Source organism: Chiloscyllium punctatum, chromosome 29 (assembly GCF_047496795.1).
Source record: "Chiloscyllium punctatum isolate Juve2018m chromosome 29, sChiPun1.3, whole genome shotgun sequence".
Lineage (NCBI taxonomy): Eukaryota > Metazoa > Chordata > Chondrichthyes > Orectolobiformes > Hemiscylliidae > Chiloscyllium > Chiloscyllium punctatum.
Window position 1 is genome coordinate 62,737,559 of NC_092767.1, and position 12,046 is coordinate 62,749,604.

Sequence of the window (12,046 nt, forward strand, 5' to 3'; positions counted from 1 at the left end):
ATCGAATATATTTTGAGAAAGTGAGAGATTACTCTGATATATGAAGAGATATATGGGTTAGGATGATATTCACTGGAGTTTAGAAGAATGAGATGGTTCTCACAGAAACCTCTAAAATTCTAACAGGGCTAGACCAGGTAAATGCCAGAGGGATGTTTCTGATGACCAGGGAGTCCAGAACCAGGGTCTCAATCTAGGGGCCAGTGTAAACCACTTGGGACTGAGATGAGAAATGTATGCACCCAGAAAGTGTCGAGCCTGTGAAAGTCACTACCACTGAGCGGATGAGGCCAAAACATTTTTGAATGTTTTCAGCAAGGAGTTGGGTTTAGTTTTTAAGGCTAAAGGGATCAGAGGTATGGGAGAAAGTCAGAACAGGGGGTGGATTTGGATGATTAGGCACGATCATGTTGAATGGCGGACCAGACTCGAAGGGCTGAAAGACCACCTCCTATTTTCAATGTTTCTATTCAGTTCGGTCATGAAAAAAAACTTAAACATTGTAACTGTCTGATGGATGTACTTGTACAAGAAACTCAAAGATAAAATGTAGATACATCAAGCTAATAGGAAATCAAATGCCATATTGGTCTTTTTGTAACCAGGGGATTGGTGTACAGGAATTGAGATGTATTCTAATTAGATTCCCTATAGTATGGTAACAGGCCCTTTGGCCCAACAAGTCCACACCGACCCATTCCCCTACATTTACCCCTGACTAATGCACCTATCACTATGGGCAATTTAGCATGGCCAATCCACCTAACCTGCACATCTTTGGAGTGTGGGAGGAAACCGGAGCACCCGGAGGAAACCCATGTAGACGCGGGGAGAATGTACAAACTCCACACAGATCCCAAGGCTGGGATCGAACCTGGGTCAATGGCGCTGAGGCAGCAGTGCTAACCACTGAGCCACCATGCCGCCCCATTTCAGAAATGTTCATGATTAGATTCTCTATTCTTGACCCAGTTGCACAGGACATAAATCAGCCCAATCTTGGAATGCTGTGCGTGATTTTCATCCCCATTCAGGAAGGATATACTTCTACTGAAGATGGTACAGTAAAGACTCACTAGATTAAATCCTGGGATGGGAAGGTTACCCAATAATAAGGACCTGAGATAGTTGGGTCTATATTCTGACATTTAGGAAAAGAAGAGAAAGGGTTTCAACAATTAGCGGTTACTCACATTGTCTGTGGATTCTAGAAATTAGCACAATCGCTGGATAGGGGGACAATTATTTCCAACTGAGATGAGAAAATTATTCACCTTATTAAAGGGCTGTGAACCTTTAGGATTCTCCACCCCAGATGTTTGGGAGTGCTCCTTCATTCAACGTATTTACAACTGAAATAACTTTTTGCTGTCTCTGGGTTCAAGGGATATGGGGAGTGAGAAGAAAATGGATCTGAAGCCTTAAGATTAGCCTCAATTGTCTTGAATAGCGAAGCAGTCTAGCTGGGCTGAATTATCTACTTTTTCTTCTGATCTTCCTTGGCAAGTTATAGACCACGTTCTTCAGATGTTTGCAAGTGTGTTCCAAGTTTTCATTCTCTGCTGTTTGACAGTTCCGCGTGGGTATAGGAGTTTTGGTTTGAAGTGCGAATGAGTAGGTTTATTGCCAAACAATGAACTCAAGCACAGGATAGAGGCTGATGCTTCAGTGCAATACCCCTGGAACCCATCAGAGGCTGCCTCTTCCTAGTGCTACAGCCAATCATCAGGTGTCTGTTTACGTGCAGGCGTCTTTTGTATAATCCCCAAATGTTTCGCACCATGGTGGAAATCATTTGGTCTCTGGTCTGTTCTTGCTGTTTCTCTCTCCCTTCTTTCCTCCCTCTTTTGCTAATCCATATCTTGTATTTCTGAACACTAATTGTTTGTGTCCTGTGACAGACTGCCATTAACAGGGGTTACATGATTAATGGGAAACCATACTCAAGAAACTCCAAAGTGCTGAAGCCGGGATCCCTTCCCCCAATGAAGGGCAGGAGGATGAACTGGATCGACGCACCAGATGATGTTCTTTTCATAGCAACGGATGAAACTCGGTAATGACTGAACTTGCCCTATGATACTGGCAGCATCCTGTGTCTGTGGTGTACTAAGCTTGGTAATGATCTGTTTGTGTGGCCTCCCTATTTACATCTGGTTTAGAAACATGAGCAACTTTTAATTTTTTTTGTGAGAAGTGGGTATTGCTCATTAGACCAGTTCCCTCATGTGTCATAAACAACTTAGCAGATTGATGTGGTTCAACACATGTTATGCCCCTGTGAAATGATCATGTGAAAATCAAATCCAACCAAACAAAGTATGCTACCGTTGATTGTACTGGACGTTTGTTGTAAAAATACACATGGCAGATTTGGTCGCTGATTCAAAGTGTCATCCCAAAACCAGCTGACGACATGAGGAGTAGGAGGGATGGAGACCTTGACAAGAAATAGGCTAGCAAAAGGACTAACTCTGAGGAAGGGTTGGGAAACAAGAATGAGAAATATAAAAATGGGTAAGTTCTGCAATTTATGCCGTAACAGATAGGAGGAGCCATTCAACCCCTTGAGCCTTATCTGCCATTCGGTAGAATCATGGTTGATCGAACATTTCACACCTTCACTTTCCTTCTCCATAACATCATCTGCTGATGAATCTTTCTATCTCATCCTTGAGCATATGCAAGGGCTCTGTCCCCACAGTTCTGTGTCAAGGAGTTCCAAAGACACCCGATCCTCTGGGAAAAGAAATTTTGCCTCCTCTCAGTCTTAAATTGGTGCCCCTTAATTCTAAGGCTACCTCCTCTGGTCCTAGGCACTCCTGTGAGGGAAAATATTCTCTCAGCATTTACCCTGTCAAGCCCTTTAAGAATCCCATCACCCCTCATTCTTCTCAACTCCAATGAATAGAGTTCCAAACCTTTTAGCTTTTGCTCATAAGACGATCCCTCCATATCAACCATTATCATTCATGTTTTCTCATCTGATACTCCATTTGCCAACTTTTTGTTCACTCACTTAACCTGTCATTTATCTCTCTCTGTAAACTGTTTGTTTGTATCCATCCCGGAGCCTGCCTATGTTTGTCTCCTGCAAATATGGCTGCAGTACATTTGCTTCCTTCCACCCAGTCCTTCATATATATTGTAAACAGTTGCAATCCAGCCAGAGGATGTATCTGCCTTTAACCACATTAGTTCGTCAAAATACTAGTTCTGTCATCATGAGGATGGTACTTAATTCCTCCCTTGTATTCTTTAGCATTAGTGGGATGTTTGATGTATCTTCCACCATAAAGGCTACTCCAAAATAACTGTCTAATTCCTCTGCCATTTCCTTGTTTCCCATGGCCATCTCTCCAAATTCATTTTCTAAGGGGCCTATGTTCACTTTGACCCCCTCACTACTTGTATATTTAAAGGCGTTCTTATTGTCAGTTTTTATATTCCTCACTAAATTGCCCTCTTTTCTTCCCCTTTTACTATCTTTTTGGCCTTTTGTTTCTGAATTTATTGTAGTCTTCAGGGCTATCACTAACTTTTGTTTCCTCATGATTTTCCTTTCAACTTAATGCTGTTCTTAACTTGCTCAGTCAGCCATGGTTGTTTTATCCCTCTCTTAGAATCTTTCCTCTTCTAGAGTTTTTGAAAAGATTTGTAGCTCAGGTTGTGGATGAGGTTGTAGATTTGTTCGCCGATACTTATGCCACAAACCTAAAGAAGAAAACACTACACAACCAAACACGAAAGTGACCATGCTGTACATCAAAGAAATATCACTAGTGACTACCAGACTACTCAGACTCCTAGGAATCTTAGTGACCCACAAATTGACAAACACCTCTCACCAGCTCCTCTCTAAAGTTCATCCTGTTGGATGTGGTTGTTGGGTCTTTAACATTATCTACAATATATCTTGCAAAGACTGATAAACACCACATCGTACAAACAGGAAGAAAGCTGACTATACAAGTGCACTAGCATCAACTCACCACTGCTGACACGGCCAGTACACACTCATTTCCAACCCCACAGCCAACTTGGACACATGTTCAACTTGAACAATGTAACCATCGTAGCAGGGGCAAAATGGAGAGAGTTCCTTGAAGCCTGGCAATCCAACCAGAAGTCACTCAATAAACAAATTGAATTGGGCCCCATTTACAAACCACTCTGATACAGATACAGCGGTACCAAAAAACAGAGACCCATAAATGTCAGGCGGGACAGACCGCCAACACTTTATCTAAGACACACTGATGTCACCTAGTGAGGCAATGAAACATCTGCAGAAAACCACACCAGCTCAGCAAACAAATCTATGACCTCATCTTTCTTCCGTGCTGGCGTGTATTTTTGCTGAGTCATGGGTTACCTCCTTAAACATCATGCTTACTGTCTTTCCGGCTAATCTATCCTCCCGTTCACTTCAACGACCTATCCTTGTTTCATTGTAATTCCCCTAATTTAAGTTAAACAGAGTTGTTTGCGACTCAAGTTGCTCTCACTCAAAAGTGAATATTAAATTCTGTCGTGTTATGATCACTACTCGGGGGATCTTTTACTCTGAGATTTACACAATGGGGAGTGATCAGCCGATGGTCAGTGTGCTTAGAGACAAAATGGGGAAGTGGTAAGGTCAGGATGATTCGGGAGTAGGTTAGTTTGCAGGTAGTTGATTTGGTCTCAGAAGCTAGACTATTAGTTTTCTGATCAAACCTGAACTGAAACCGCTCTTTCAGTTGGAAAGTTTGTTTGTTGTACAATTTGCAGTTTTATTTAGTATTGTCTTTTTCCCTTTGAAATTAGGAAAGTGCGTAAGATGCTGGGTCCTGTCGATATGAAGCGGGCAGCGCGTCAGCCCTACAGACAGATTCTAATTCGACAAGGACGTACATCTTCTGCATCGCAACAACCCAGGCAGCCCATGAATGAAGAACCAATTGTCATCGAGGATTAATGCAAAGTGGAGTTTTAATAAAGCGAGAGACTTGTAGTCCCTGTTATACTTGAACCTTCAGTGCGCATGAAGTAGAGCTCCTGAACTAGACTCCAAATCAAGTGCTTGTCAGCCTCACGTTTAAGATCAATTTGAAGGATTATTATTTGAGTTAGATTTCCAATGTCCTTCCAGAGTGGACAGTGGCAGTGGACAGAGTAGCTGATGGCTACAGTTAAAGGCAGCTCCGACAGCCTCTTCCACCCCTTCTCGGTGGCTACTACCTTTGTTTTTGTTCCTGCAGGAAGCGGAGCTGCCTCGTGATGTTATTTGCGAACCTGAATGGCCTGTGGTTCTCTTTGTTCTTTGAACTATCCTCTTGCTCCAGTCTGTGCTGCTGGGGCTCCCAGAACAATGTGGTTGTCTATGGCTTGGTAAAAGGTTTTTTTTAAAGAAAAAGAAAAGTAAAGAAAAAGATTTTAAGAATTCCTTTTATTTTGAGAATTGTCTGTAATAGTTTAAGGAGGTGCCGTTTCTCCTCGGTTTAAGAAGCAAGTTTTGTTTTTATGAACTGGTTGGCGTGCAGTTAATGCAGTGCATTGTTTTTGCATGTTACACTGTATATTGTATCCTTGAACCCATTTAAAATGGTGCAGTTTTCCAGTGGAACCGAAGAGGGAAAAAAAACTTTCTTAAAAGACTTTTTTTCATGTATGACCTTGAATCTTTTCATCACTTGAGATTCGTTATTGCAAGTTTCACAGTGAATAATTATGTACAAAATATTTTTCCATGTTTCTGACTTGGGTTGTGTTTGAAGCACCCTGATTTTCACAGTGAGATATATTCCTACTACAAGGTTCTATAGTTTAGTGTGCTGATATGTACATACACTGCTAATGTAGTTGGTAAGTTAGTGTTATTCAGTCATTCCATAGGATTCAGGGAGGGGCAGTGGATGTAAAGTTTTACTGATTCTCTTTGTAACAGCTTAAGGACGTGCAGTGTCCCCACTGGGGCAACCTGGACTCGTGTCCCTCTTGGAATAGTCAAATGAAGCTCATCCTTAGCCATACAAAAACAATAAAGCATCAACTGAAATCTCTCCAAGTTACTTTCTTCTACTTCAGTGTTTTATTTTGTCAAGTGCTCTTTGGCTATCTTGTGATGCATGTGGCCTGTTTTCTTTTCAGTGTCTGTGTGGAGCCCTTGCACCTTGTTCCAGGGCAGCCTTCACACCTTTTCTGAACCGTTGCCACAGCTTGAAACATAACCCACAATGAAAGAAATGGGAGTGCGAAAACACAGCCATAGGCCAATTAGCCACACAGTCCGTTCGGAATCCGTCATGATTACTGAAAGAGATATAAAAACTGTCCTTTATTTTAAAGGGGTGTGACCAGGAGGGTGGATGAAGGGAAACCAGCATTTAATCTACCTGGATTTCAAAAAGCATTTGATAAAGGAGGCAAAGATGGCTGTGAGAAGGAAGCACAAAGGCTTCAAAGGGATGTAGGTTATGTTAGTAGGAGAGAGTGTAGCACATGAAAAATAATGTGGGAACATGATGCTATCCACTGCAGGAGGAAGAAAAGAAAAGCAGTGTTTTTAAAAGTGAGAGACTGGGAAGTGTCAATATTCCTAGAAAGCGAAGTGTTATACATCAGTAACAGCAAGTAGTTATATCACATGGTATGTTAATTAATTTGTATTGCAAAAATTATTGCAATGTGAGTAAAGAAATTTTAACTGCAGTTGTATAGGGCTTTGTGAGAGCACACCAGGTATACTGTATACAGTTATGATCTCCTCTAGAAGGCTGAATTTGGAGGGAGTGCAATGAAGATTCCTGGATTGATTCCTGGATGACACGATTGTCCATTGAGGAGAGATTGAATACAACAAACCCAAATCCCATAGAATTTGGAGGAATGAAAAATGACTTCATTGCAACTTAGGCTTCACAAATTAGATGCTGGGACAGGCATCTGTTTGCAGATGTTTGGAGCATAGGGCCTCAGTGTCCACTTTAAGCTTCAGCAGGAACTGGTTGGGCCGAAGGGCCTGTTTCCACACTGTAAGGAATCTATTTAGAAGTGAGATATTTCTCCACACAAATGATTGCAAATCCTCCATTCTGTTCGGAGATGATTTGCCATTGGCAATACTTAAAACCAAACTCAACAGATTGTTTTAAAATTATACAAATGGAATTGAGGGCTGTGGAGATGGTGGGGGTTGAAGCAGATTTGAAATGCCGCATGGCATATTTCCACATTCTTACACAGCTTTCGTTTCCCTCCCCCCCTTCCCCCCCCCCCCCCCCCCCCAACAGGGAAAATATTTTCTCCAAATCTACCCAGTTAAACCCCTTCATGTTGTAAAGATTTCAATGAGCTATCTCCTTAGAGTAAGAGGAGCCTGGCTTGTTCAGTCTGTCCTGATGGTTATAACCTCAGACAGATGATACCTTCTGAGTCCTGTTTGCAATATCTCCGATGCCTCCATCACTTTTGTAATGTGGAGTCCAGAAGTGGGCGCACCTTTCTTGAACGTGGGCTGAAGAATGTAACTTTAGTTTAACAGAACTTCCCTAATAGTCAGTCTTGCTCCCCTTGAAATGAACTCCATTGCTGTGCTCACCTTTTTGTAGATTTCTAAACTGATTTTTCTACTTTTTAAACATTAAGTTCCTAGATCAGTTTGCTGCTCTATTCCAACTTACTTTGCAAGGAGTGAATGACTTCTTTACCCTTTCCAACAAATGTTCCTTTGCACGAATCTCTCTTGAAATTAATTTGACAGTTTTAGAATTGTAACTAGTGTAAATATATTATGTTGGTGGCTGTGAAGCCCATTGAGACACCTTGTAGTCATGGAAAATGCTACAGAAATGCAGCTTTATCTTTTCCTGGAATCAAGGTTGATTCTAGGGTTAGTAGAATTATCTTGAGAGATTGAGGAACCTGGGCATGTGTTCCCTGGAGTTTCAAAGAATGTGAGGCCATCTCATTGGAACTTAGAAAATTCTCTCAGAATTTGATAGGGTTAATGTGGATAGGATGTCCTGCCAACTCCAACAAGGAGTGGGGTGGCAGCAGTGTTAAAATGCAGTCTAGGTCACTTAAGACTGAGGTGAGGAGAAATTTCTCCATGGCAATGGTGAATCTTTGGAATTTTGTACACCAGAGGGCTGTAAACACTCAACCGTTGAGTATGGTCCAGACACAAACCTATTGAATCTGGGTAGGGATGATTTCAAGGAATACAGTGATAATTGGGGGAAATGACTCAGGTGGTAGATAAGCTTTGATCTGTTTAAATGGCAGAACAGGATCAATGGGTCAAATAGGCAAATATCCAGGGCAACTAGGAATGGGCAATAAATGCTATCCAGCCAGCGACACCCACATGTCATGAGTGAAGTTTTACAAAAAAACATACTCCCATTTCCTATATTCTTATTTCAAACCACATATAGAAATATACATTTCATGGTGATGTATTGCATTTTGTGGATTAAGCAATTGAATGTAAGAAAGTTAAATGCACAAATGTCTTTGATAGAGTGCTAGTCATAAATATGATTTCCCAGTCAAGTGTCAATAAATGTAAACCAAAAAGGCTATAACTTATCTTTGATTTCTAATGTAAGGCCACCTTTTAAAATGGTATTATTAAAGGCATGAGTTTTCCTATTTTCAACACTGCTGGTTTAAGGGTCAGCAGTACAGGTACAGTAACCAAGACTCCAGTAGTGAACAACAGTCATCCCTTCGAAAATGAAATTGTTAAAATACTGTAAACCAAAACCATGCTTTGATTATCACATATTTCTGCTAACGTGTGGATGATGTTGGGAAAAGAGAGAACTGTTTTTTGCTTGTTTGCTTAAGACTTGCCTAAGACCAAGCATGTAAAAGGATATCCCTACAAAGAAAATTCAGATTCACCATGATTTTAGTTAAATCTTTTATTCATGTTTTGTAATTGTAGTCAAAACTTCTCGCTGTCCACTTATTTTAGTAACACTCAAAGTAGTTTTACACTTGATTCCAAGAATAGGATGCCTCCAGTTGTCATGGTGATGACAGAAGACCTTTCATCACTGATTTTCCCATCTGGTTGAACAACACTCAGGCCCCAGCTGATCAGATGCTGTTCACGATCAAATTTTAACCCTTTACAAAACCCTTCTAAATCTTATAAAAAGTGGATCAGAAGCTGACATGTAGCAAAACTTAAAACTTCCTTCAGAATTTTGGTACACAATGTTAAATGGAACTTTATAGACACCTTGTGTTTAACTTGATATAAATCACATTCACATTTTCTGATATTTAACCAATACACAGTCACCTTAAAGAGTGAATGTTGAGTGTAATTAATTCTGACACTTTATTGATGACTCTGTTATAAGGGATGGATTCAGTGCCAATATTTTACATGGGATGTGGGCTGTGCTGATGAGGCCAGTATTGTTCTCACTATTTCAGAGGGCAGTTTGGAGTCATTGCTGTGGCTCTGGAGACACATTGACAGCAGATCTCATTCCCTAAAGGACATTAGTGAACCTGATTTTTACTTTTTTTTTTGCAACAATTGTGGCTTGTTGTCACCATTTTTGGGACTGCTATAGTACTTTAAATTCTACAAGCTCCAATATGTTGGGATTTGAATCCATCCATTAGCCTTGGGGCCTCTAGATTCTTAGGGTACTACATTATTGTCATCCTTGTTACAATCCAATCTCACTCAGGGCATTGTCATATAATTTGACTGAGTTCAAAGCACTGAGATTTATGAAGGATAAAATAAGCAGACGTTCTTAATCACAGACATAAATGCTCCACTTTGTAATCAAATCTTAGTTTTGCTGTTGTTTATATTGTATTTGCTAATGATCGACGATGCCTTTTGATTTAAGAACATTAATGGACCTCAAAGGCCATCTTGTCAGTGTTGCAGTGATGACGTGTCTGTCATCTTTAAACTTCGGCAGGTTTCCACTGCCAGCATATAATGAGAATCCTCGTCAAGTAGTTGGTACAGAACGTGAGCATAGCTGAAGGAGACATACTATTGAAGTTTATCCTGTAGCATTCATAGAGTCTTAGAGACGTACAGCATGGGAACAGACCCTTCGGTCCAACTCATCCAGGCCGACCAGATATCCTAATCTAATCTAGTCCCATTTGACAGCACTTGGCCAATATTCTTCTAAACCCTTCCTATTCATATACCCATCCAGATGCCTTTTGAATGTTACAATTGTACTGGCCTGCATCATTTCCTCTCGCAGCACATTCTATACATGCACCACCTTTTGTGTGAAAAGGTTACCCCTTTGGTCTCTCTTATACCTTTCCCCTCTTACCCTAAATCTATACACTCTAGTTCTAGACTGTCCCACTCCAGGGAAAATACCTCGTCTATTTATCCTAACCATCTCCCTCATGATTTTATAAATCTCTATAAAGTCACCCCTCAGCCTCTGACGCTTCAGGGAAAACAGCCCCAGCCTATTCATCCTCTCCCTGTAGCTCAAACCCTCCAACCCTGGCATCATCCTTGTAAACCTTTTCTGAACCCTTTCAAGTTTCACAACATCATTCCTATAGGAAGGAGTCCAGAATTGCAAGCAGCATTCCAAAAGTGGCCTAACCAATGTCCTGTATAGCTGCAACATGTCTTCCCAATTCCTGTATTCAGTGCTCTGACCAATAAAAGAAAGCATACCAAACGCTTTCTTCACTATCCTATCTACCTGCGGCTCTAGATACTTTCAAGGAAATACGAACCTCCACTCCAAGGTGTCTCTGTTCAGCAACATTCATCTGGATATAATTGCAAGAATGCCAAATTTCAAGGACTGCAACAAAATTTATACTGTATCTAGTTGGATGAGAGGTTGGTTGACTACTCAAGGTTTTTCTACGGGAACATTGCATTCTGTGCATTAACCACTTTCTTTAACACTTACAGAACAATTCTGATAATTATGCTGACAAGTTAAGATTGTCTCTGTAACACATCTGGGAGCTATATGTAATCTCTCACTGATTTATCTACAGGAAAAGGAACATGACCAGGTATCAGCCTTGTTTGCGTTAAACAAATGGGCTGGTACTTCCCTAGTGCATTCATGAATGCCTTAACCAATTTACCAACTAGTCTGCACCCTTTTCTCATGGTATAAATTATTGCTCCCTTTGGAATTTCACATGCTTACATCTGTCCTCCTGAGTGCAAGATGAAAAGTTCCAGAGCAATTTTTTTAGAGCAACATATGAGATCCAACAATCTGAGCTGGTCTGCCACATCAGTGACACTCCAGAAACCAAAACAATGTCTCTACTTCCTCAAGTGGCTAAGGAAATTTGGCATGTCCCCAAAGACTCTCAGCAACTTTTGTAGATGCACCAAATAAAGCATCCTATCCGGATGCATCAGTGTGCTATGATAACTGCTCTCCCTAAAACTGCGAGAAATTGCAGAGTTGTGAACGCAGTCCAATCCATTATCTCCATCTATACTTCCTGCTGTATCAGGAAAGCAGCCAACATAGTCAAAGATCCCTCCCACCCTGCTTATACTCTCTTCCACCTTTTTACAGGTAGAAGATATGAAAGTTTGAATACATGTGCGAAGACATTCAAGAACAGCTTCTTCCCTGCTGTTATCAGACTCTTGAATGGTCCCCTCAAATGTCAATATCTCATCTCTCTCTCATTGAGCTTATTGACATGGCTGATCTGTTTCTCAACCCTTTTCTCCTGCCTTCTCTCTGTAACCCTTAATCCCTCCCCCCACCTCCAAATTAAATCAAGAACCTAACTACCAGTCTTAAATACATTCAATGACTTGACCTTCGCAGCCCTGTGTGACAATGAGTTCCACAGATTAGCTATCCTCTGGCAGAACAAATCCTCCTCATTTCAGTTCTAAAGGATCATCCCTTCACTGAGCAATGCCCTCAAGTCCTAGTCATCCCCATGATTGGAAACATCACCTTCAAATCTAATCTGTCCAGGCTGCTTAACATTCTGTATGTTTCAATGAGATTCCCCCCTTGTCCTTCTGAGCTCCATCATCAGCCACCATCCT

The 12,046-nt window shown here is 41.0% G+C and overlaps 1 protein-coding gene across 2 annotated transcripts in view; it reads left to right on the top strand.

Moving 5' to 3' along the window:
* LOC140454467 (metastasis-associated protein MTA1-like) overlaps positions 1 to 6,053 on the top strand; it is a 113,661-nt gene extending 107,608 nt beyond the window's left edge. For both annotated transcript variants that reach the window (XM_072549230.1, XM_072549231.1), the window contains exons 20-21: positions 1,902 to 2,056; positions 4,810 to 6,053. In XM_072549230.1, the coding sequence (XP_072405331.1) occupies positions 1,902 to 2,056; positions 4,810 to 4,960 (306 nt within the window). In that variant the 3' untranslated portion in view covers positions 4,961 to 6,053. The remainder of the gene's footprint in view (positions 1 to 1,901; positions 2,057 to 4,809) is intronic.
* The last annotated feature ends 5,993 nt before the right edge of the window (positions 6,054 to 12,046 follow it).